This window comes from Athene noctua, chromosome 3 (assembly GCF_965140245.1).
Source record: "Athene noctua chromosome 3, bAthNoc1.hap1.1, whole genome shotgun sequence".
In the NCBI taxonomy this organism is placed as follows: domain Eukaryota; kingdom Metazoa; phylum Chordata; class Aves; order Strigiformes; family Strigidae; genus Athene; species Athene noctua.
In genome coordinates this window covers 73495390-73523347 of record NC_134039.1, presented here as the reverse complement: position 1 = coordinate 73523347, position 27958 = coordinate 73495390, and the positions used below count along the sequence as shown (strand labels likewise).

The 27958-nt window shown below is 37.5% G+C and overlaps 1 protein-coding gene across 4 annotated transcripts in view; it reads right to left on the bottom strand.

Annotated features, from left to right (window-relative positions):
* SRPK2 (SRSF protein kinase 2) overlaps positions 1 to 27958 on the bottom strand; it is a 147036-nt gene that overhangs the window by 42523 nt on the left and 76555 nt on the right. For all 4 annotated transcript variants that reach the window (XM_074903354.1, XM_074903356.1, XM_074903357.1 and 1 more), the window contains 4 exons: positions 10007 to 10158; positions 1848 to 1956; positions 1221 to 1308; positions 888 to 975 (listed from right to left, as the gene is read on the bottom strand). In XM_074903354.1, coding sequence (XP_074759455.1) covers positions 888 to 975; positions 1221 to 1308; positions 1848 to 1956; positions 10007 to 10158 — 437 coding nt within the window. The remainder of the gene's footprint in view (positions 1 to 887; positions 976 to 1220; positions 1309 to 1847; positions 1957 to 10006; positions 10159 to 27958) is intronic.

The window sequence follows — 27958 nt, the reverse complement described above, 5'->3', positions numbered from 1 at the left end:
GTCACCTCCTAGATTCCTCTCCTAAAGGACAAGAGTTGGTGAAGAGCATCTTAACCTGATCTACTGATGGCACATCACCAAAATGAATTTAGTGTTAAGCTCTCTAGAGCAGGAAACATCTCTTTGTCTGGTAGTACGACACCATGAACAATGAGGTCTGTTACAAGGACTCCAAGACACAACAAACATACACATAAATACCATCTGTAACAGTAAATGAAAGCTCAATAATATAATAAGCTGCTAAAATTTCTAATATAATTAGCAAGGATAACTCACTTGAGCTCAACTCTAAAATCAAATCTATTCATAGCCCCAAAATTTTCCTTGAGAACAATATGCAGTCATATTTTACTTTGTCTCTCTCCCTTTTTTTTTCCTTCTTTTTTTAAAAACTAAGCATTTGAAGGTAAAGCTATAAAACCTTTGCCGAAAAAGAGGTTAACACCTGGCCAAAAGAAGATCTCCTAAACAAGGTAAGAACCTCCATGCCCTCACACTTCCTACAGAAAAACAGAAATCAGCTTCTTCCCAACACTGATACTTTCTTTCTCTTTACTTGATTAGAGCAAAACATACTTCCTGTAAGCCTCAATTACAAGTCTTTCAGTAAAACTCTAGCTTTTAAGTAAACTAACTAGTTCTAGCAGACCATGACAGGATTCATGGGATTCTTTTTTTTTTTCTATTTTGCATTGTTAGAAAAGCTAAGTTACTTTCACTCCCGTGAGTGCATTACACACTGGATACTCTTTGCATCTACGTATATTTTGGTGTTTCTACATTACATATTTAAAGTCAGACTAACTAGAAAAAAGCCAGAACTAAATGCTTACTTATCTCAGTAGATCATTTTAAATGAAGATGCCATGTTTTCAAAAGGATACGAATTCCATTCATTCCAGAAATTTTGAAGTCATCAATTAGCTGTACAACCATATCCTTGTTGGGATCGTTAGGGTCACTTTCACGAACCTAAACCAAGAACGTAAACACTGACATTTTAGGAAAATATTCACTTTAAAACACTAATTAGTTAGCTTTCGACATGAAGTTAAACAGTATTTTGGAGCTTCAGAAATCACGGAAACACATAATAAGCCAGCTATTGAGAAAAAATAAATTTAAAAAGTTTAAAACCAATATTCTACTACATTTTTTAAATTCATTATTACTACTATTATTGTTATTGAGCACTGTATTGCATGAGTGATACTTACACATTTGAGCAACTTTATTTCATCCAAGGCTGTCTCTGTATAATGCTGGGCACTTTTTACAACTTTCATTGCAACAAACCTTTTCCCCCTTGGAAAAAACAAAAACATTCTCAACATGTGCTCTGAGGTAAAACAAAACCACTTCAAAGGCTGGGAAATTTTAAATAGAATATTTCATAGCCTAATGTATTCTGAGAGAAAACACTGAAATTACACTAACTTAACAAAGCTCTGTTAACAGTCTGGTTTATTGAATATTTTGTCTCCTTGATGACTATGTCTTCAAAAGAGGAATTTGGTTACATGTTTTATCATTCAAACAAGGTACAATTATATTTTTTCAATAAGGATACAAAAGAAATAAAAACATTAGCTTATTCTTGCACATCCAAGACAACGTGCAAATTCAATAAGTAAAGCTAATCTGTCAAAGAAAATAATTACACTTATTTCTGAGTTTTTATAAACTACACCCTTAACCAAGAGCAAAATAAGACTGCAGATATTTCTCTGTATAAAAAGATAGCAAATATTTACATAACTTTATCATGCATGTAAAACAAAAATTACTGCAAACAAAATAAAGTAACATATTAAGAAAAAAGTAAATGGAAATAGTTTTCTTACTGCATATCCCAGCATAGCCAGACTGTAGAGAAGTGTCCCCATCCTAACTTTCTAATAACGTGGTATCGGCCATTGAAAAGATCACCGATTTTCACTGGATGATAGCCTCCTTTCATGAAAAAAATGAGTAGAAAAAGAATATTCAGAAAACCAACAATAACTCCCAGGTTTTCAATCAATTCTTGCTGTATAAATTTTCCTCTTCATATTGTCCTGTACTATATATAGGAAATCTTAAGAAAATTTCACCCATATTAAAAATTTTGCCCTACTTGGCCTGGAGGGAAAAAACTCGTGTCCTGTAACTGCTGTAGAGTTTATTCATCCTTCTCTCTTATGGCTTTTATTTGTGGTAATATTACCATCTGTTCTCTGTTTCCTCAGGCTTATCTTCCACTTCACAGAGAGTACAGGAAAGATCTACATTATTTCTTTACCATATTTGAAGCTTCTCAGTCAACATATTTTGAATGATTGCAGAATTTCAATAGAGATTGTTTTAATTCCCATTTGCTTTCTACTAATAAAGGCAGCAATAAAATACTTCCTGAGAAAATGTTAAGAACAATGCAGACTTTATTGATGCTCTTCTGCCTGGCTCCGAACCCATAGCACCAATGCATTTTTCTTATGTCTGAGGTTTTTGCAGTGAGGAAGAAGACAGAGAAGGCAGATACAGGCTTTGTCTGAACTGCTCTTTAATTATCAAAGTCTGCAGTCCTAACTTACACCACTACACAGGTCCCCAGAAGCCCCATTAGGCAGAAAGGCCAACAGTAGAGAGCAGGCCGGAGCTCAGGTTTCTAGGCAGTGTGAGGAGGTGTAACGAAGCTTTTTATTTCCTTCGTATTTTAAGAGGCATTCTTCCTCCCAGTCAAGCACAGGGAAGACAGTGATCACACAAGATTATTATTCAGACCTTAACACACTAATAATAACATCCACAACTTTGCTTAAATTGCAAACAAATAATAAAGCTGCACCATGCAACCCTCCAGAACCTCAGCAGCAGCAGACTGTGAGCAGTTGTCAAGGAATCACTTCCACAGCTACTTACCATCCTTCACAATGTCACACCCAACTGTCCTTCGGCAGGATCCTCAGTTACTGACTACTGCACTTACAATTAGGAAAACTTCAGACTACTTTCTCTAAACTACTATATTTGGTTTGAAAACCCCTGAAAATCTTGTTAGAACCGGTGCCCAGTGAAGACAACAATGTGAATTTATCACTTAATTCCTTGGATTGAGAACAGGGACTTCTCTCTTATTAACTTTTTATCTGTGGAACAGCAACATCAAATCTGGATATATTCATGTCCTTTCTTTGCTAATAACATCTTTTGCCATAACAGAAGTTCAAGAGTCTATTTTTGAACATTTCTCAAATGCTTCCAGAGCAGATTAATAAATTTAACACAACTGTATGACAGAACTACAAAGATTACATATTCAGCAGAACAATAAAGCTTAAATAATGTATTACTTCATATGTTGGTATGTCTAAACTGAAACTCTAAAGCACACACAGCTTCGATATTTGTATGTTAAGGTGTAACTTCAGGCTCAGCAGACACTTGTTGGTTTGCTCAGCCTCAACCAAAAGCTGACCCATCTGACGGCTGCAGCTGCCCAGACTCCTGCACAGAATACTGCTGGCAGAGACTCAAACAGCTCGGGCCAGAGCATCAGGGAAGCAGCAATCACAAGCATTTGTCTCGGCAGGAGCCGGTCTCAGCCAACTGACAGCAACAAACAATTTCAGATGGGCCACACAAGTCTCAGCTACATACAGTGCTGACTTCACACACCTCCCTGTCCACCTGCCTCCCACTTTATACCTCCACAGAGGGTCAAGTGTGTTCACCAGGCACACAAATTAGTCTGGTATGTACAGGAAGGATGGACAAACACACAGAGCACACTCTCAGATCTCCTAACCTAGCAGTAAAGTGTTGAAGTTCCATCTTTTCCATGAAAATTAGCACAAATCTATGAAGACCCAGATTTGAGAACAACCTTTAAACTTTTAACCCATGAGACCTGTATACTTACACACAATATTGCATTTCACAAAACACTATGTATACAGACACCAGTATTTTCAGTTAAAAAAGAGCAAAGGAAAAAGAAGGCTCTAGTTCAGGAGCAGCACAGGACATTACAGGAAGACCAAGACATGCAGACCCAACCTAGGACTAAGTACCAGGAGTCCCCCTTGGGGGAAAGACCAACTGCCTCCCCTCCATCACTGGGAAGGAAATGTTCATGAAAAGCTGCCAGGACAACTCACCTAGCAACCTAAAAAGATACTTTCATTTCCACTGCTGAATTGTGTCAACCTCAGTAAGAATGTGCAACACTGCCAAGTGGGAATTCCTTACTTTCCAAACAAAAAACAGATCACATTTGGAATACCCGACTGGATTTAGAGTCCAAGAAAGGAAGAGGGACATGGATTTACTAAGTGTTGACTATTAGGCTGTCCACTTCATTTGCAAAAAGCAACAGTATCAGCCACATACAAAATCCAAGTCTATTCAGCAAATTTTCTATAATAAGGAAGCTGAAATAAACTCACATATACAAATCCACACTGCTAGAAACATTAAAACAAAACTAAATTTTGATTTGTCTATTTAATCATCCTTGCAGTAGCAGCTGATTAAAATATTTTAAAATCTGAATAAATATAATTATATTTTAAGACAGCTATTGACTGATTTAAAACAAAAAAAAAAAATTACTTTTTTTCCATATTAAAATATGGACAGAATTTGGTAAATTCTTTCCATAAAACTCTGTCCAGTATGATGAAGTGACATGTGAGTGGAAGGTTAAGAGAATATACAGCAATTCTACCTTTCCATTACTGAAAAGGTTTGCATTTGTGAAATTAATCAAGTCTGCTGACCTGGCAGCAAGAATTACATAAAACATTTCCACATAATTCTCTATCACTGTAACATTTCTTCCAATCTGAGTTTTGTCCTGAATGTATCATTGCATTAAAACAGTGAGAAGTATGAAATATTATTCTCTGTATAATCACTATTCCTCTGGAAACAGATAAAATTAGAAAAACTGAAAAGTATTTAACACCTAGTTTTAACACCTCTCCATGGTTTGCAAACAGATTTTGAAATTCAAAAATATAAATATTTCTGGAACATTTTACAATCTTCCTAAGTATCTAGTCCCATTAAATAATTCCTTAACAGTTACATGGCTTCAGATGTATATGAAAACACAATTCATGCAGCTCTTTGCACTGCCAAGAAAGGTGTAAGTGGGCCTTCAAGTATATAAAACAATGTCCAGAAGTAATTTTTTTGCACTAAACAAAATATTTGCTTTTTTAACATGTTAACAGCATAACACTCAATGATGAATAATTTAAATACAGGTGAAAGTATGTTTCAAAGAACAGTTTAAGTTAACTGCCTCTCTGCAGATAGCTTTTGGCATACTTGTGCTTCAAAGGTTGAAAAATAATCAAAAACTTGGGATATTCATCACAGACAGGAGAGAGAACACCCTGCAGAGGAAATCAGTCAAACACACCAAAGTCAAGTTAATAAACTGGGGGTTTGTAAATTATTTTAGTAAAATCTACGTATTGCAAGAGTAACAATACTATATATGTAAAAGTCATGTTATTTTGGTCCCTACAGCACTGTCATAATTAATTATAACAATACACCAGCATATCACAAGATGCTTTCTACTGTCCAAGAGCCACAACAGAAACAGTTTTGAAAATAGATTACCGTCTGTACACATTACTCCTTGATTATTCATGTCAGCAACATGTTCATGTACAGGTTGTGGACAGCCAGGTAATAACACGTTTAGATAAATGCATTTTAAAAGCTTGTGTCATCCAATGACAAATATAATTATTTAAGTTCTTCGATACAGAAAGTATTTTTAAATAGTAACAAGAAAGCATCTATGCAAAATTAATGGGCTGAGAAGAATTATGTGTTTTTGGAAAAACAATATTGGTATTTGAAAAATATACAATGTATAAGTGGCACTGCTGATAATGTAACAAAACCCCCTGTTGTGCTATTTACTGCAGCACACAGAAAAAGTCTCTCACTAGCTAGCTACATGCACTCAAGAAAGAGGGTCAGAAAAAGGCGATCATTATTCCTACATGTCTCCTGAATGTATTGGTAATTGTAGCCGGCTAGTTCTATGTTTGTATAGGGAATTATTCCCTTTGTGAACTGGATGAATGGGAGACATCTCCAGGGGGCAAAGATGATGATCAGAGAAGGAAAGAATTCCAGTTACATCCATGACACAACAGGCTCTTGAAAAAAAAAAATCTCAAAGTGTTTCAAGGCTTTTCAGAAAAGAAGAAAAACTGGTTCACTGTCTAAGTACCCCTTGAAAAATCATGTAGCTGGACTTTGGTATTTTCCTTCCTTAAACAAATAAAGATTTGAAAAGCATTTAATGTAAATTCAGCAACACCAACAGAAGTAATTTCATAGATCTGAACAGGGCCTGAAGGAAGCACCCAGGAAACAGGTTAGTCTGCTTTACACCCATGGCTGTCACCAGTCTCTTTACTAAGAGTGAGTTTGCTAATTCAAACTAATCCAATTTCCTGATTAAAAGTACTGTTATGACTATTTACTAACCACCATGTAATGTGCTGAAGATGTGAGGCCAGCACATAGTAACATATCCTTTAAAATAAAAAATAAAAATAAAATTAGTAACAAAAATACCATGGCAATGGGAAGTACAGTCAACAGGTAAAATGTTGAATTAATTAAAAAACTTAACTAGATACTCCCTCATCAGAATTGCCCTCCTATGAAATTTCAGATTGGGGTTGAGAACGGATGAAGTATGCTCTGTGCCACACTCAAAAATCCTGGGAGATTGCCATTTTGAAGATAAAATTAAGAGGAAAAGAGACAGTCCAATAATAATTGCTAATTTCCAAATATTTATCTTCCACTCTGTAAATACCAAAACCAGAAAAACATATTCAAACTAATAAAACACCTCTTTAAAAAATGGAAATAATGCATCTAAAAGCCATCCCTTGGTGTAAGTTACCAAATAACTGATTCCCCTACTGAATATAAAATAAACGAACAGGAAGTCTGTATGGCCCCAGATCATCCCAATCTGGCCATTTGATTCAGATTCTTATGGTAACCTTCCCTTCAAGTTCAAACCCAGTAGACTAAAAGAATCATAAAATGGTTTGGGTGGGAAGGGACCTTAAAGATCATCTAGTTCCAACCCCCCTGCCATGGGCAGGGACCCTTCCACTAGCCCAGGTTCCTCAAAACCCCGTTCAGCCTGGCCTTGAACACTGCCAGGGAGGGGGCAGCCATAGCTTCTCTGGGCAACCTGTGCCAGGGCCTCACCACCGTCACAGTGAAGAACTTCCTTATATCTAATCTAAATTTGCCCTCTTTCAGTTTAAAACCATCACCCTACCACTACACTCCCTGATAAAGGGTCCCTCCCCATCTTTCCTGTAGCCCCCTTTAAGTACTGGAAGGCCACTCTAAGGTCTCCCCAGAGCCTTCTCTTCTCCAGGCTGAACAACCCCAACTCTCTCAGCCTGTCCTCACAGGGGAGGTGCTCCAGCCCCCTGATCATCTTTGTGTCCCTCCTCTGGACCCGCTTGAGCCCTTCTTATGTTGGGGGCCCCAGAGCTGGACACAGCACTGCAGGTAGAGTCTTGTGAGAGTGGAGTAGAGGGGGAGAATCACCTCCTGTGACCTGCTGGCCACACTCCTCTTGATGCAGCCCAGGATATGGTTGGCTTTCTGGGCTGCAAGCGTACTTTGCTGGCTCATAATCAGTTTTCCATCCACTAAGGACCCCCAAGTCCTTCTCCACAGGGCTGCTCTCAATCCACCCATTGCCCAGCCTGTATCTGTGCGTTGGGATTGCCCTGACCCATGTGCAGGACCTTGCACTTGGTCTTGTTGGACTTCATGAGGTTTGCACAGGCCCACCTCTCCAGCCTGTCCAGGTCCCTCTGGATGGCACATCCCTTCCCTCCAGTGTGTTGACCACACTTGGTCAGCACAGCTTGGTGTCATTGGCAAACATGCTGAGGGTGAACTCAATCCCACTGTCCATGTCACCAGCAAAGATGTTGAATAGCACTGGTCTCAACACCGACCCCTGGGGAGCATAGCTCATCACCACCCTCCACACAGACATCAAGCTGTTGAACACAACTCTTAGTGTGACCATCCAGCCAATTCCTTATCCACCGACTGGCCCATCCATCAAATCCAAGTCTCTCCAATTTAGAAATAAGGACATCATGCAGGACAGCGTCAAATGCTTCACACAAGTCCAGGTAGATGAAGAAGATAAGGAAGGAAATGTACTGATCAGTCTTACAGGAAATTATGGTCAGAAAATAGGTAAATCATCTACTGGAGCATCAAAAGCACTGTTCTTGCAGAGACAAACAGTACAACATTCAAATGAACCAAAGCCTTAACCCTCTTTAGCATACTGCCATCAGTTCAGAGCTTCAAGACCAGAAGAACCTTTAAGCATACATAAGTTCTCTTTATTTCTTCAGGAAACTTAAAAGTATTCTTAGTGTAACATGTAGTTCATTTTAAAAGTATGTAGATCTCACTACTTACCTGCTGTAGTCACAGAGACTTATAAAATATTATCGGGTTAAATGGGTGACTTATAAGCAGGTTATAAACTTAGACTATTTTTTGTTTTTGTGATCCAGCTTCTCCAGATGGTGACAATTAGCAAGAGATACTGGAACACAGACAACAATGAATTGTTTGAAATCAAATGCATGCCTTGCTTCAAGGAAGAATAAAGTGGGGGCCTTGAAACGCTTAATCTCAAGGAACTATGTACGTTTACAAATAAACAGTTGTTTAAACAACAAATCCTTACTCACTGATGGAAGATGTTACAGATACCAAAAGAGTTATCCTAAGGAACAAATGTAACAGAAATAATTTTTTTTAAAAAAAGCTTGAGAGACATGTTTTTCTTTTCCCTTTTACAGACTTCAAAATTTATTTTGAGTTTACTGTTTGGTTTTCACTATTGGTATCTGTAAGCCCTTAAAAATTGAAATAGTAATAAAACTTCTTAGACCAAAATGAAATAGTCACTTTCAATTGTTAAATCTGAAATTACAAACCAACTTGTTCCAGGCTGGGAGAGGGGATTCTTAAAATAGCACATCTCCAGGCTTACACAGAAACTTCTCATTAAGACATCATCATATTTGACAGAAAGTGTTTCTTGATATGAGGAATACCAAATACCAGCTATAGTCAATGTGCATACAGTGCTTTTTGGCTGTTCAAAAACATCCATCTGAAGTGATAAAACTTTGATGTTTCCTACAGTAAATTCACATCCTTGAAATCTATTGCAATAGATAACCCAAAGTTGTTAGACCTGTTATTCATCATTTTTCATGTAAGCACAGTATACATTTTACCCTAGTGGGAACAGACTTGCAACTTTAGCGGTAACATTAAAACAAAAGTACTGAAACTGTGGTACTGCAGTCACATGTTTTTATGCATTTAGCAATATTTTTAAAATTAATATAAGCAACTACAAAAATTAAGGAAATCAAGAGCTAAGACAAAGATAAGGAGAGCCTCAGACAATGCTGAGGGCTGTGAAGGACAACATGTGAAACAGAAGCATATAAAATGTTCGGCTGGTGCAGGTGAGAGAAAGGGAAAAAAGATATAGATTAAAAAATAACTGTAGTTGATGTCGTGAAAGGCATCAAGGCATTTTAGAACCTTTTGGAGTGTGGGAGGGGTTGTTTGTTTTGGTCTGGGTGGTTTTGTTTCTCTTAGAACTAAGAAACAGAAATTTCCTCTCTATTCTTATTACTAGGACATCAGGAAGACAACAGGAATGCAATATTTGTATATTTACTGTAAAATGTATAAATAAGGTATGGCTAAGTGAAAAAGTAAAGCTGAAGACAGTTGTGCATCTGGACCCCAAATGAGCAGTTGTTCATAAATCTTGTATAAATAAATTCCATTATTAAAGATCAGGTCTTAAAAAACTTCACAAGAACCAGAGCTGGGATTTGCACGACAATGTTTACCCTCATCAACGCTGCTGAACTGCACACAGAACTGCACACACCTTTACAGTAATCCGCAGGATCCTCTTGCTCCTCATCGTCAGACCCTAAAATCTCCTCCTCTGGCTCTGGCGGGGTGGGCTCGGGCAAGGGTGGAGGTGGGGGTGGGGGTGGAGGTGGAGGTGCAGAGGGAGCTTTCTGTTGAGGCTCTGGCCTGAAAACGAAAGAGAGTGCACAGTTAGTAAAGAGTTTCCTCACAGGGGAGGAAAAAACACCTTGGGAAATACCAGTGAAGCGTGTCTCACTTATATTCTCACTGTCATCTTTTGTATCACCCATGGGACCCTAGGGAGGCACAGAGAGAGATGCACCCAACCAGACCAAAAGTAGTTTTCAAGTGAATCTGGACTTACTCATGGGAACTGCAAAAGATATATATAAAATATATAATCAGATATGGACAAGCTTTCAGAATTCCTGATGAGCAAATGAGAAGTTAGACCTATCTTCTCGAGCATGACTGAGAAGAATTATTTTTCAGATAATATCAAGTTATTTGAAAGCTCCTGCCTGATAGCTTAAGGAAGAGAGATTTCATAAATATACAGCAAGAAACAGTCTTCTAGCAACACTGACCCAAACCAGATGACTTAATGCACTACTCATCTGTAGCTGCTGCCAAGACTATGGAAAGCTGTATCAGTATAACAAATACTAAAAACAGCTATTTGGAACAGAACAAAATTAATCATCCTAGGTAGCCACACACAGCATGCTTTAATATGCACTAAATGAAAACAAAACTAAACCACCAAAACCCAACACTGCCAACAAAGAAGTGTTTTTCTGTCTGTCTTGCATCTCCAGTTAAGAAAAAAAAGTGAAATATGTTTTATATCCTATTCTAAGAAAGGCTGTACTTGATATTTCTAAACACCTACAAATTACTCACATTTTGAAATTCTGAGTATTTTCAATACATATAAATTCAATTCAGGGTTGAAGCATACTTGTTTGTCAAATAACTAAGAAAGCCTTCTCCAAACAAGTTGATGATGTTATTTTTTGTATTCACACTTCATACAAATAAAAGGATATATACTTGCCAAATAATATACTTGGAAAATGCATTTGCAAAGCAACTTAAAGCATTTGTGCCATCAAAAGCTGCTATAATTTGCATTTTTATCTACTTCAAAACTAAGCTGTGTGAAAAACATCATATTAACAGTATTTTATCATTCATACAATAAAAAAATAGAAATATGTAATTTGCTAATTTTTCAGCTCCTAAAATTCAGATTCAACACTTCCCTGAACATGAGTAAAAACTGCATTTATCTTTATTCCACTCCTATAGTCCTCCTCCTTACAATTCTCACCACCACTTTTTCTTTTTACACACCGCGATTGTTCAAGACAGACAGAGCATTTGGAGTTGAAGAGTACACAGTTGGTCAGAAATAAATTCCACTGGCAACATGCACCGCCTGCACAGCAGCTGCTATTATGCCTTTGCTTTAAAGGACATTACTGGAAGTTGCATGCATACCAAATTTATCTGCCTGCTACCCCTTTCAGATATAACATTCTTCTGTTCGTTCAGTAAATAGTCAAATTTAAAAAGGAATATTTGGAACTAATATATTAAAGGCTTAAGTTACGAAGAGAAATCTACCCAAATAAATAAATGTATGTATTTTTTAACCACATAAAGCTTGGGACAGAATAGAAGAGAGACAAGGGATCCATTTGTAGGGTGAACAATAAATATGCTTGCCTGTGCTCCTACTTAAATAAATTATGCCTTTTTTTTCCTTTATCTTTCCTATTTTGTTCCCAACAGATGTCTTTATATTGTACATTGCGAGGAAAGTGAACTGATACAGCAAATGGAAGGTACAGCACATTCTCTGACCACTTCATCTTACTACACGTTAGATTAATGGCCCTCCAATAGCCTGGTTTCATGGTGTCAGCGAGCTGATCGCCCCTATACCCAGTCTGATCTTGGCAGAAGCTTTAATCAAACAAATCATAGTATACGGATCTACATTACAAACCTTGAAATCTCACCTACTGGGCACAAGACTATTTTGGATACACATATCAAGACTATGAACACTTAAAAATTAATAATGCTAATGATGAGCAAGAAAAATAAAGTGTAGTAAAATAGCCTGCACTTTATCAATATATCTGAAAGCAGTGTGCCAGGTAACACTGGCACATCCATCAGTGCTTGCAGTCCTTATTTTGGACAGTACCATCACTTTACCTCACTCTGACCACAAGTTTCAATGTTATTATTTTGGTCACCTAAGATGGTACAAATACAGCAGAACCTAGAGTAGGTTAGGGCAATGCGCTACAGGGGTCATAAGTTCAAGAATCCACTGAAGATGTGCCAATTTTGTCTTTTAAGATAACAACTACTTGCTCCATTTCTTCACATGATAAATATAATACTTTAAAAAGAATTAGAAGCATTTCTGGAATTGAGATTCACGCACTTTGATGCTCATTTTGAAATAAACGTCAAGGAATACCAAGAATCTCCTTCCATGAGAGGAAGTGCACATCCCAAGATTTAAAAAAAAAGCCAATATTTTAATTTCTTGCTAGGGAAATAGATTAAGAAAATAGAGCTGCTTCTGAGTCTCTCTCAAGCTACTATATTTGATATTGTTTTGAAAAGGGTTAGTTTTTTCCTGTCTCCAATCCTAGTTGTATTTCGTATTCAGGAGTGCTTTCTTACTGTCCTTTGTGGACATCAGGAAGGAAGATAAGATACTACTTTATTTCCTTCTGGAGTTATATATGATTTTATCTGAGAATAACAAAACACTGATTTAAACAGAGGAAGATCTGCGATTTGTCCTTTTAGCTTTGCTTGCACCTTTTGAAGCAATCAAAGATTAGTACATGATGAAGGATGAAGGAAAGAAATGCTGCCAAGTTACATCAGTCTGACTATTTTTGCTTCAGCTTAGAATTTTCAGCAACGGATTCTTAGCATTGTTCTTTTGTTTTATTCACTTTTACTTTTCTGGGGTATATGTAAAGATCAAGTCTTCAACACTTGACTTGGCTGCTTAAATTCTGCCCACAAGTTGAGTAACTCATCCTGGCATCACCAATGCTTGCTCTTCTGCCAATACACATTTTCACAGTGTTAGGTAGGACATCAATTGATGAGAGAACTCCGGTATTGCTATTTCTTAGCAGCCCTTTTACTGAATTGGAAAGATAAGCTATGATGAATGTTTCAACAGTATCCTCCTTTGCAATGTATGGCATGAATATATACTTGATTCAGCTTAGATTTCATTTTTCCAGTGCAGAGTTTGTTAAAATGTAAATTATTTTTTCTTCAAAGTGGACTTTAAAACATCTTTGACATCAAAAATCTAGTCATTAAGAAAGCTGTGAGTAATAAACATGTATGCTAACCTCCATTTTCTTTTCAGAAACATAATTGTCAAAAGCTATCATAACATAACAAGATATTCAACAGCTGCATTATTTTATTACTCTTTCTTATTTCCTAAAACGTTGTATGTAGTGATATGCATTAGGTAATGCATACATGCAGAGACATATACTAAATCTGTTTTTCTTTTTTCTGAAGTAACCACTTGGTACTTTGTGGTCTACTGCTACTAGGTGGTAGTGGACATCACCATCCAAGCATAAACTCTTAATTAATAGAAGACGATGACACACCATTTCCAGACTCACAGTATTCTGTCAGTAGGTATGCAGAGAACTGACCATCTCTGCAGGCTACAGTGACAAACCTTGTAATTGTACTGAAACAAGCATTACAAACAATTAACAAACACTAGCTGGGATGTCTCATCTTTTAATTACTCACTTTTAAATGGACAAAAATAAATTTACAGCCAAATCCAATAAAAACACAACAAAATTCTATTTTTAACCAGCTCTTAGAGGGAATGCCTAGTAAAATATACAAGAAAAGTGGAAGCATTTCTTCTCTACAGTGAACTTGAAGCAAAAAAGTCCATGCTGAAACACTGCATGGAGTCTCAGAGAAAATCCATTGCCCACTTTAAGAAATGTAAAATTACTGACAACTTAATTTTACTGTTCTCCATCATGGACATGTTGCTCCATGCTCCAACTGGGGAACAGCCAATGATAAAAGCAGTCTCCATAACATTAAGACCTGAAAATGCTGGGAAAATTATACCATGAAAAATTCAGGAAGAACTGTTCGGGGTTTTTTGTTGTTGATGTTGCAGGGTTGTTTGCTATTCTTCTGTTCTGGAAAAAGGTAAAACAAGAGCAGCAAGAGCGATTAAAAACACAAAATGCCTTCCATATGGGAAGCATCTGAACATACCAGAACTCTTCAGCCAGGAAAACAGACAGCAGATATCTGTAAAATCTTGAGAGGCACAGAGAAAGTGAATAGGAAATGACTGTTCACTGCCTCTCCCCACACAATTGAGACAAGTTGACAAAAAAACTAAAAAAGAAAAAAATTACTCATGCAACATGATATTAAAAACTAAAGCCACCTTTCTTCCTCAGATATCATGGATAAGGGAAGTTAGCTAAGTGCAAACATGGCTCAGAAAAATTAATGAAAGAAAAATTGACTGATAGCCAATATAAAACTGCCTTTGACTCACAAAGCCCATCAGCCTGAGATCGCTGGATTTGGGTAAGTATTCAGCTCATCGGGACCCAACCCTGCACTCTTCCCCAGGCAACTGCTCCTGGCCAGAGGGAACACAGATGCACCTTGGCTCTGACCTCATGCAGTCATTTCATCTTCAGACATTCCTTTCTTTTCTTCAGCAAATTAATTACTTCCATTACTAAAAACCAAAACAGACCTCAGGCCTCTTTATTCAAAACCCTCATAGACAAAAAATATGTTTTTATTATTAGGAGGTAATGGATAATAATGTATTGCAGCAAGATCGCTATACAAGAAGATTACTTGCAGAATCCTCAGATTGTTCTCCATGGTGAACAGGCATACAATGCAATGATCTTTCTCTGTGAAAACTGTACTATTGAATTAATTAACTTAAAGACTACTTTTAGGTAAACAGAACTTTACCTTGAAAGTAGCTAAAGCCTGCACCTGACTCTCCCACTTTTAAGAGAGCACTGCCTCAGAAGGAAAACGGACATAAACCAAATGAAAAAAAAAATGGGAGGGAGGTAGAAATTGGTGGGGTTAACTTAAAAACTACCTCAATCTGAGGGGAAAACAACACTCTCCTTAAGATTTTCATATGAACACATCCAGAGAATTTTTTTGCTAATAGACAATGCAATTAAAAGGAAGTTAAACGACTCCTTCATATGTTTAATAAAATAAAATTTAGAATAAACTGTATTCTAACAATGTTACAAACCTCCTGGCATGATCACAGAGGCTCTTCGGGGAATTTCAAATTGAAGAAAAAGAAAAAAAGAAGGCAAGGGGAGGGTAAACATCAGAAGAAATGTGCTGTAAACCTCCTAACGCTGAGATGTGAGCTTTAAGAAATCTATGAGTGGGTGTGGGTCCATCTGGAAGGAGCACCAGTTATGCTTCCCTCCAGCTCCAGAAAGCAAAATCTTTCATGCTCCCAGCAAAGGCTCTCAGGTGCTATAGAGCTTAAAGTCTGAAATCTCTATACATAAGTTTCTTCCAGCTGTTATTAATTGCTTAAGGACTCAGTTATTTGGATTTCTTTCTCACAAGCCACAAAAATACAAGAAAGATCAAAACAACCCCAAAGTTTTTGCTTTAGGAACAACATTATGTTGCATATTTAGAGTAAGACTTAAAATTGGTTATAATTCTGAATAATTTTAAATTTTAATAGTGATGATAAATTATTTGTAATTTATTATAATAATTTTTAATTATGCCAGAGGTCATCTAACTGTTTTTAGAAACAAAGTCTACAAATCCAGAAGGAAACAGAGCATAAGGAGACATACTTTTAACTAACACCAAGAAATTCTTAATATGAACCTCCAGAGGCAGCTTTGCTTTACATGAGAAGCATTATCTGTGTTCTTACACTGGTGCAAAACTATACTACAATTTCCAATCGCTTCTCAGCCTTTTGGCTAAGATCAAGTGTAGTGTAGAAAATCCATGCATAAAAAGAGACACTGCTGGCATGTCACAAGCATGTAACAGTTTCTACATCTGGTCATTATCAAACAAAATGATCATTCCTCCTAGAACTGTTATCATTCCTTCGAAAGATACCATCATACTGTCAAACATCAATCAAAGGACCAATGGAAACCCTCCTGGAATGGAGCAGGCTGAGTCATGGTAGCTTCTGTAACCTCAAACAAACAAGACAGAGAATTAATTTTTCATTCCCATCTTGCTTACTAGCCTTTTGAAGGCAACCTTGGGTTCCAATGCATACCCAAAGTCAAACGCCAAGAAATTATGTCTTCTTCTGTTCAAAACAACAGGTACTATAAATAAATACCATTTCAGGCAGCTAGTACTGCAGTCTTACCATGCCACCACTCCAGCCCAGCAGCAGAGTGTTGATGCAAAGAGAGATCCTTCTCATTTTCTACTCCTCACCATGAAGTTTCTCCCTTGCCTCAGTGCTGGATCTAGCAATTGCACAGCCACGATGGGTAACAAATCCATGAACTGGGCTCCCTCAGCCTACAGCCATGTCGGAGGCAAGGCGAGCAAGGAGGAGCACACTGCCAAGGACAGAGCTAAGGAGAAACCAGTAGCAGCCTACCATTATATCAAGTCACATGTAACATGAAGCAGTAAGGTCTGCCAGTTTTGTAGATATTAAAGGGGGTAGCTCTGAGAGAGCTTTCTCTCTTATGGAGTTACACCATGTTCCCAGAAGTACTTGGTTTCAAGCCCTGAAATTCAATCTCAAATGAAATTTTGTTCTCAAACACATACAATTCTGTTAAAATGCTCTGAAGACAGCAAACCAGAAGCCAAATCTATCCATGAAGCCCCAGTCTTAAGTGAACTTGCCAAGGTTCCTCCTCAAATACTGTTCTTCTTGCAGAGTTCTACTTTCCAGACCAGTCAGCCATTACAGAGGGAAAAAAAGTCAACAGTTAAAAAACAAAAAGCAGACCCAGCTGGTGACACAAAAAGAAATACCTATATGTACACTCAGCAGCTTGCACTTTACCCATATTTCTAGTCACCAGCAAAGTGTTGTAAAGGCTGAGCAAGTTATGGGGGGGAAAGCACAAATTCCTAAAAGCCAAAGAGGAGAAACACAGCTACCATAATTCCATGGAATGTGTACTCATCAATGGAGAATACAGAGTTTCTTATACATGCATCGTAAGACGCCAAAATGAAACCTCCACCTGAAGTCAGATAAGGAATACTGTTCCAATGCAGTGATAAAAACTAAGCTAAAAATCAATCCAGTCTCATAAGCCACATATGAAGTTTCACCTTTTCCAAATCCTCTTGCAACAGGAGTCCTTTCCCATGCTGCAGGGCTCCTTCCTCCGTCTCCCTGTGTACGCGCTTCCACTTCCGACCGATCAGAAGACCTGACAGGAAACACTGGCACGCAGTAATGGAAGCGCCACGATTGGCTTTGACTTCTCTTTCCTCTTACTGTGGTTAAGCTGTGTGATGGATTACTTTTAACAGAATGACTCACAAGGGTATAAATGGAAATTAATTTTTTACTTTCTTTTTGGGGTGTTACATTGTAGTATTTAATTTCTGACTTTCTCTTTGGCATGTTAAATTACAGCGTTTCTAGTCTATTAATAAAGATATAATCAGAAAACATGCTGTTGTTGCTTCAGTATCTTACAGTTGCCACTAGCGACAAATTTGCAAGCTTTGAAGGGGAGTGGGAAGAAGCACCCTCTGCTCTCCCAACAGCCCTATCTGCCCCTGGAAAAGTTACCACATTTAACTTAATTTGGCATAAAACCCCCTTAAGTCAACGACCCTCTGAAGTAAAAAATGGACTCAAATATGAATTCATAACTAAATTATGAGACAAGGGATTTAGTCTTTGTTTATTAGTACAAGCCAATGACTCCCTTAGAGTTAATATAAACATACATACACTACAAGGAAATATATATTCCATTTATATGTGTTCAAAACTATACAAAGACAACTGTGATAATCTTAAGCAAAATGAGCAGGAGTAAATCAACAAATGCAGTGTTTTGTGCCCCTTTTTACCTATGTAACAGCCTATTTTACCTGTTTAACAGAAATTGTAACCCTTCACTTATATCAAACGCAGACAGCAGCAGAGTACCTCTTGCTTTTTTCTTCCCCCAAAAACACCCCAGTGTAATGTTATTCTGACTTCATGAGATCATCTCAATGCAAAAAAGCAGTTTTCATGTCCTTGCTTAGTTAATGTTTGGAAGACCTATTAATCCTGTTAGTGCAGATGCATCATGCTCTGGATTATGTCTGGGAACTGAATTCTATGGGCAATTAGAAAAGGGTAAGCAGACAAGCATGTTGGATAGGACAAACTCTGAGGGACATAACTGGCAGGGAAAAAAAAAAGAACCCAGAGGAACAAGGCTGCATGACTAAGTCAGCAATTAGAGGAACCTCTCTGTCTGCAGCAAATACAAAGCACCACTGCAGCGATAAATTATAATAATAATAAACTTCACCTTGTTAACCTTGCTTTTGACAAGCTGGAATAAGCATTTTTCATGAACTCTTTACAGTAAATCATAACTCCTTTTCACTAAGAGACTCTTTCTAATTGAAGGACTGATCTCAATCCTGAAAACACACAACACCTCTCCCAAACTTCCAAATGTTAGTAATGTTTCCTCAATATATCTTTACAGGAATTTTAAGAAATCTCTTCATAATTCCTATTAGCATTTTACAAAAGTACTTATGCTTGCACTGCACTTATCACTAAATAATAAAAACAAGCTAAACAAGAGCAACTTAGAACTTTCTACATTAAATATTAGACATAAGTTGCAAATATGCCTATCATTCCAAAACATTTTGCCAGTGTTCAAAACTTACTAACATTCTTCCATTTTAGGTATATGTGGCCGTAAGTACAATAAACGAAGTATCTGCTTTGAGTTCCTATATATTGCTCATTCATGTTAATTTAAGCACCCATTTTCATATCAGAAATACATAAAAGCCACAGAGAGATTGCAAAGTCCAGCAGCAGTCCAAAGTGAGAAAAAGGCAAAATTACAGACAGGTGTTTTTCACCAAAACTCATTTTCACCCAAATGCAGATAAATAGCAAGCAGCTAGTTTTAAATATGCGTATTTTAAAATACGGCCTCAAATACTTTGAGGGCTGCACCTATACCTGGAAGCAAACAAAATTTTAGCATCCATTCTTCTATATCTAGTATTATCACAAGCAAGAACATAATTTTGAAACCTGGACAATGACCATGGCTAAGCCAGGGCCAAAAAATGAGCTGCCATTAAGCACAAACCTGGCATATTTTTGCTGGTCTGCTTAGATCTGCACACTGGCTTTGCCGAGCTTTTCTGCATCTGGGAGAGTTTTTGGAGCAGTAGTTTCACAGAGATGAAAAGGTATCAAGAACATGGTTGCTCTTTAGCTCAGAATTACAGTCCAGAATAGGCTGGCTTTTCATCTGCAGTATGAGGACTTTCACTGACTGACTCAATGAGGCCTTTCTCGCTCGCCTTCTTCTCAGGTAATACACCATGTAATTCATGACCCTTTGATCTTTTTGTCTTGTCTTCATAGAGGCACTAGCCAATTATTACTATTCAGACACATGGAAACACTTTTTGTTTGGATACTTGTTTGATAAATGGATCCAGAAGAAAACAGTTAACTTAAATTCCCGAGGGAAAAAAGTGTCCTTTTTTTTTTCTTTAAGTGTCTAGATCTCTGAATATTTTCTTCACTTGCATACTTTTTAATGCAAAATTTACAGCTGATCTCTTGCCCAGCCACCTTATAGAACATGGCATCTTTTATTTTATACACATTTCACAACATGTTTCCAAAAGCTGCTGCACTCAGTGTCCTCTCCTGTCAGGTGTTCCCTCAATGCAGAGGTCATTATTCCTCAGTTCATAAGATTCCTCCATGTGCTGTGTTGCCTATTCAACATTCCCAGGGAAATGCCTTTCAATCCCTTATTCCCATCAATTCTTTGTCTCATGAGCTGTAGAGCCCATTCTGGAGCTCTCCAGGTTTTTTTGAAGCTTGCAAGTGAGGGTCCTTTCATTTGACTGGATCTTCAATAAGCAGCAGCCATTTCAGGAGAGTTAGGGAAGTCACTTGAGTATTTTAGAGCCCTGTCCAGCTAGTTCTGCTGGCTTGGATGAAGCAGTTTTGGATACCAAGTACTGTGACAATTCCTAATGAGGTTTTCAGAATCTCCTTTGTGTCAGCAAGTCTGAAAATAAGGGTTATCAGACCATCTGACTCATCCTAGCCTTGGCATGCTTTACCTCACAGCATGGAAGCTGGATGACTCACTTATTGGAATATTCCCATTTCTAACAGCAAGAGACAGTCTCATCCTTGGTGGAAAAGCACTCAAGGAATCCCTGCTGTTGTGGTATCCCAGATGAACATTCTCCCCTGTAGCAAAGACATAGCTGCAAAGATGCACTTGCCTCCTACAATGAGATCTTTCCATATCCTATGCCCTAATACCAGAACACTGTGACTGAAGCTTCCCCTACCAATTCAGTAAACTGTACACCTCAGAAGAGGAAGCTCATCTGTTAAAGGTAAATTCTGAGCCCAGTTTACAACAGGAAGTAAACAGTGACTATTACTACCAGGAGGCTATCACCTCCACTTCACTTCTTTTTAGTGAGTAACCCCATCTCAGGGTTTCTCAAGGAAGGACAATGGTATTTATACCTGACCACTACACAGAGCTGTTTGCAAAATTGAAGAACTTTCGGATTCCAGGTTTAGAAAGTCAAATCTCCAGGATAATTGGCATGGCACAGTAAAGGTCAAGTAAAGGAGGGGTGTTGTGGTCCGAATGACAGTAAAGGACAGTGACATCATGACTTCAAACCCATGACGTACTACAAGCAGGAACTGAAGTCCAAGGAATGTTATAAGTTTACTGTTGCTGAAAATGGAAACATTAAGGTGTTACGGTGGTGGCAAAGCTTCTGATCTGACTGGTGCTAAAACTAAGACACACTACATATGTTTGCAATGTATTGCCTTGACTTTCACTAAGATGAGTCAGTGCCAAAGCCAGCTAAAGTCTACTCTGGCATTGGCTCAGTTATCTGACAAGTCTCAGAGTAAGTCTTCGAGAAGCTATGTAGACTATCAACAATAATGGATGGAAGAGAGCTGAAGGGAAATCAGCTGAACCAATGTGTTTCAAGAGATGAAGCTGAGAGAACTGAAAGTGCACCAGGCTCATCTCACCTTATGTACCTACAGTTACTGCAGAAACAAAGTTGGTTTTCTACTCCCGAATAAAGAGGTGTATATTCAGTCAGTGCTACTGTGCACACGGGCTATCACTTCAAGCTTTGATTTGCTAAACCTCTGAAAAGATGATAGCTGAAACATATGCTGATTGCAGGATGGAATAGAGATACTCCACTCTAAGTGAGATGTCTTTAAATCATCAGTATGACAAGGCAGCCAAGCCTTGGACAGCTGTAAAATGCCTTCGAGCTTAATCCCGATTGATAGTGTGGGTGACAGACGTAGGGAAGAGGCTAATATTCCTCTGTGAACATTTTATCTACTTGGATTTCCACAAGAGTCCCAGTTGGGATAAATCAGTTCCCTTCAGATATTTGATGAATACCTGCTAGGCAACACCAGATACAGACTAACTGTATAGTGCTAGGGTTGGGAAAGAAAGATGATGATTCATTGAGACGAACGGAGCCCTTCACACTTCTGAAGAATACTGCTACCAGCTAGGTTCATCTTCTCACAAGGTTTTGACTTCTCAGAACATCCCACTTCATCGAGGTGAACCAAGTACTTCGCAGTGTAGGAGGCACAGAGAAATGCAAAGCTTCACCCTACTCCCATCAAAGATAAAAGAGAAACTGCAGGCTTTAGAAATCCTTTCCCTTAATGACTCCTGGTACCCAAAAGAAAATGCAGCATTTCTAGAAAGCTCCCCAATACCTGTAAATCACGTCTTGCTCAGTCCTAGCTTTTTCATTAATAACAAAATAAAATAACTACATGAAGATCTCATCAATGCAGATTTAATTCTCTAGGAATCTAACTTCTGCGGAAGTACATAGGATGCAGTCTGGTTTTGCTTATCTTAAGCACAACCTCTCCATGCATAACCCGATGTCTCAATCTATCCCTATCAGCTATCTTCACAAGTACATGGAAGACAGTTTGTAAAATAATGCCCACAATTCTTCCAATTTCATCTGAATTCCCCTTATGTATCTGTGTATCAGCTACAACCATTTCTTGAACAAATAACGATGGCACCTAATACACAAATGGTGAGTAAAAATATACAGGGAGGAGCAGTTGTGCAGAACTACTGGATGGTCTTCAAGAAATAAAGGGCATGAGGAGCCTTGGCTTCCTCACCATTCTCAGTGACAGAGGAGGAAAAAATAAAAATAGAGGAGGCAGTGTCAGAGCTCTCCCCCGTCCTATAATCATACAAAATACAGAAAAAGGTATACTAAGTACCACTGAAAGATAAAAGAGGGTTGAAAGAACAAACAAGTGAGAAATATCTTTAGAAAACCCAGAGAAAACCAGAGAGATAGGATTGCCATAAAAAAAGAACAAGATTTTTCTGGAAGTCCTCAAAGACCTTCACAAAAATGATTTTAAAAGAGTTCAGAAGGTGAAAACAAGACTGAAAAGGCTAGCAGACTAAGCCAAAACTCAGTCTGTTTTGTCCCTGTTTTGCCCCAATACAAAACTTTCTTTGTCCTCAGTACAGAAGACTCCTTGCTATTTCCATGCAAATATAGCAACAGTAATTGTATATATTTAACAGTGCTGTTCTCTAACATTAGATAAAAATAAAAAAATTCTATTGCAAACAGCAAACAATAGGTTTCAATTTCCATTGTTACACACATCTATTTTTTCAACAGATTCACAAAAAATTTTAATGTTTTTGTGCCTTGAAATACATTTCCTATCTAAAAATGTAGGTCTGCATCTCTCCCCTTGCATAAAAATACCAACCAGAGCACAGCATCAGCCTTTCTTCCCAGTGCCACTGAGTTGCCATGGAAACTGGCCCTGATTTCCACTGCCAATATAGGTTCCATGTAAGCAGGAAAAGAGCTTAAGTAATATTTATATAATATGCAACAGATAACATATATACAACATTTATTATTTCATTGGAGGCCTGCAGACTGGCTGAAGTGGCCTAAAGAATTTTCAGACTGTTTCTATCAGACATCCAAAGTACATTTATATTGCTAGCCTCAAAAATCATAGCATAGGAAATACATACATATGTAGAATTCACTAAATTCTTTTCACCCTTTTGTTTTCAATCAAAAAGACAGATAAGGAAATAAAATCACGTGTTCTTGAATTGTACTGTGAAAAAATAGAATTTAATTTATTCCTTTAAGAGAGACAACACCTTTTTGCTTTATTCTCAAAAAGCCATGACAGAAGACTGTAAAGGCTTTTTTGTAACAAAGGAAAGCCAACCTAACCATCAGTATTTCTCTCTTTTTTAATAGGACAGCATGTCTCGTCTTCTCTTTTCCCCATCCCCTTCAAACAAATTTCCTGTAAAAATACTGCACTAAAAATACTGCCCCACAATTCTGGCGGGTTTTGGTGTGGTTTTTTGGTTTGTTGTTTTTTTTTCCTGAATACAAGCTGTGCATGCCCACACAGCCAGCCTTCTCTGAATCACAGAAGGGTTGAGGCTGGAAGGGACCTCTGAAGGTTGTCTGGTGCAATCCCCTTGCTGGCGCAGTAGGGCCACCTACAGCCAGTTGCCCAGGAACATGTCCAGATGGCTTATTTTGACTATCTGATGGGATGGAGACTCCACCACCTTTCTGGGTAACCAAACCATGCCAGTGCTCAGCTTTAACCACCACACATGAGGATCAGGAGATACATTCAAACTTCTGAAGGGCAAACAATCCACAGGTTAATGCCCCAAAAATGTTTTCAATACCTAAACAACTTTAACAGCTTACTGTAAAATGACAGAATGGAAAGTACCTTTCAAGTCTATTTAAAGGGGTGATAAATGCTGCAGAGACTCTTACACATAGAAGAAAAAAAAAAAAGTCTAATTTCTCTCACCTCTGTTAAGACTTTCTCAGAATATTTTTTCAAAGGTAACGTTTCTGACTAGAGATACGAGAATGGAAGACAGACACACACACACTCTCTACATGTAGACAGTCTGGGAAGGACTCTCAAATCCCTGATCTGCATGATCTAAGACATTGTTTTTACTTCAAGTATCTGTAGTTCTTTCCTATGCCATAAACCAATATCCAAAGCCTATTACTAGAGGCAAGTCTTACCCTCTTTCTCACCTATACAGCCTTTCTTCCAAATAAAATGTTTTAATTTACAAACGAACTAGAACAAATTATCCTTCTTGAGACAGAAGTTCCATGGAAAAGGAGCAGACCCAAGAACCTGAGTGCAGTGGTATCAAAAGGGCTCTTCTAGGACAGATCAAAGATCCACACAGGCCAGCATCCTATATTTAGAAAAACAGCTATGTGCAGATGTCCAAGGAAAAGCGTAAGAGCAAGCTAAGCACACAGGGATCCTTCCTCCCCCAAGCAGTCCCTTGGTCTCCAACAAATGGCAGCTCAGAGGCCACCATATGGGATTCCTATGTATTTAGTAGCTCCCACCTGGTATTTATTCCACAAATCTATCCAGCTCCCCCTTGAGCATATGGAAACTTCTAACATCCACATACTATGGCATGAAATTCCAGAGCATACTGGCACCTTTTCCAAAGGATCATCTTCTTGTGTTTGTTCTGCATCTGCCATCTCATAACTTCAACTGACATCCTTTGATTCTTGTACTGAAAGTGACTGCGAACAGTCATTCTGCAGTCACCCTCTCCCTGGCACACAATTTAATACGCATCTACTGTATCCCTCTCTGCCATCTGTTTTTCAGCCTTTAAGAGTCCTACTCAATTTTGTCTTTCCTCAAAGGAAAGCTGCTCCATAATTCAAGACCCTCCTCAAAGCCTGTCATGATTTGTACCCAGTATTCCATAGGTGATGCATGATGGGCTTATGTTCTGGCATAATGGTATTTTCTACTGTTCTATCTCCTCCTTCGGTCCTAATCATGTACTTGCCTTTTTTAATCACTATTGAACACAAAGCTGATTCTTTTATGAAGCACCTATTTCAATGGTAGTTATTACTATTTTTCAATGTTTATCACTTTAACATTTATCTAGGCTGAATCTCATTTGCCATTCTGACATCCAAAATGCTGGTAATATAACGAACTAGGCTTGATGTAGTTTTTTGACCAAGAGCCACTAAGATAAAAAGGAAAACAAGACATGCATATGCTTCCACCAGATAATATAACAAAATAGGCTTATTTGTATCGTCTGGAAAACAAAGAACTAGTTTTGTTTGCAGTTTTTTTCTTAACATCCTAGGTCTATGCCTAGTTCCTGTAACTGTGACTCCCCAGAACCGCCTAATTATTTTCTAATGAGAGTGTGATTATGGTATGAGTTATTGCATCTTTGAATAGAAGTAGATTAATCAGTAGCTCTAAAAGGAAATGACATTTCCTTTTAAAATATCATTTTACATAAAAATAATTATGTATCTCATGAAATTAGTAAATGAGATTTTGGAATTGTAAAGAGATCTGAAATTAAAAATATTTACCAAAGTCATACACAAAGATGTTTCCTCTGCTTTAGTTAACATCAGAGAGCCTCATAAAAACATATATTTTGCAAACTAATGCAGAAAAGACATATTTTTTAAGATAAATTTTATCTTTGGCTCAAGGATACTACCCAGGTGTCATTTCTCTTGAAAAGAACATATGTAATTTATTAATACAACCCGTGACTTCAAAACAGTGATCACATGCATAGAAATTCAAGTTTAAAGAAGAAATAATTGTCATTGATGGGAAGAAAGATCAACATGAAAATACTAGATACTACAGATTAAACTAAAAGAGGAGAATGGTGTTCATCATTACAATTCTGAAACCGTAATTTAGAAAGGTGAGGAGACTATTAGAAACCTAGTTGACTTCAACTCCCTCTACAACAGCAGCAGAAAAAAAGGGGTAATTCGCACATTAGGTAAGTAGTAAAACCAGGTATTTAATTTCAAAATAATTATGATTATTGTATTAATAAATGAACAAACTTTATTAAAATAAAGGTGCTTTTTATCAGTAGAGGAAAATATTACAGTTGAGAGATGGGGCTATTTAAATTTCAGTGATAACTAATGTTTACACTGCCAGAACACGAATAAAATTAACTGAATATGTTACAAAATTAAGTTTTGATCAGAGAAATACTTCTCTGGAAAGAGCTGCACTAAAAATATCGTAGTGACAATAAGTAAATGAGAATAATTTTAAAATCAGTCACATGGGCTTCATTGTTATCTATTTGCAAAAGCCTAGAATCATCTTAGAGTGCAGGCCAGAGAGCTCCATGCTTAAAGCAGATTTTGGCTAAGCAATCTAGAGAAGATACTAGTTGCTTCAGGCAATTTATAAATCGGTAGAAATCTTCCATATGTTTGCAGCAGGACAATATATTGAAGTGTCTATTAAATTTTATAGTGTAGTATGTTGCACTTTCATTTCATTATTATGATTGTACAGGAGACCTGGCCTTTATAATATTATTTATTATTTATCAATTGATAAGAATACATTCAAATAAAGACCCTACAAACTAGTAGCAGGATGCAACTTAATCCAGTAACATTAAAAAAGTAATTTTCCCTTCAGCTATTTCTGTACAGACAAATTGTTACTCTGAGATGGGTGCTATTTACCTATGTCTATCATTAAATAAAAAGTAAGTAAAATATCTTTATGAATCATTAAGATCTATAAAAAAGAATAATGAAACAATTCTAGTTTGAAAGCAGCTGCTCTTTTGAGCAAATGACAACTCCAGTACCAGAGTGATCTTTGTACAGGTAGTCTGACATTCAGCAGGGTTCTCAACTATTCCACAAAAGGTGTATTCTCCACTGCACATGGAAAATGCACACATTAGGAATTTTAAGATCAACTGAGCAAAAGACTACCATCACTGTAATAAATACATAAATAGGACAAAATGAAGAGAAATTAATCCTTAGGTGAAAACTGCTTTTCAAATATAAAATACTAATTTGTACTTAAAATTTCATGGTAAACCTCAGGCAGTTTGCTCTGACTGTGCTTTAAAGTGATTTTTCTTACTGTCAGGTCCCACTGGAAATAGCATTTCACTATCTTATATGGTAACATACACTCAACTGCATGTACTTGAAGTGGTTTCTAAAGATACTGCCTAATAATCAGATCACCAGTGACCAGAAGCAAAATTATTATAGTAAAGTGGGGTTTAAGCTCTGTAGTTTTTTGAGGTTTGGGTTTTTTTCTTTTTCAATCTGCAGAGAAAAATACAAATCTAAGCTAGGAGAAAGATGGCTGAGGGAAAAACTTCCCTGTTCATGTTCAAGGCTTTGCTCACTGACAACTCCAGCTCCTCTGCAGACAACCTTCCTGACCTACCCTAGTGAGAGCAGAAAACAGTCATAAGATATAAACAGGAAGATACATTCATTTATTTCCTGTATATTTTCTGACTCTGCTGAGGAAAGTATTTAGATCAATTAAAGGAAAACAGAGATGTCAGAAATGTGACTTAGCTCATGTTTTCTTGCCAGGTTTTGAATTGTGACTGAGAACTGCAGCTACCACAGCCTCCGCCCAAAGAAAGGCATTTGGTTCATGAGTGGAGATCACAGCAAAAGGAGTGAATAAGTAGTCCAAAGATTTTGCCTCAGTTGA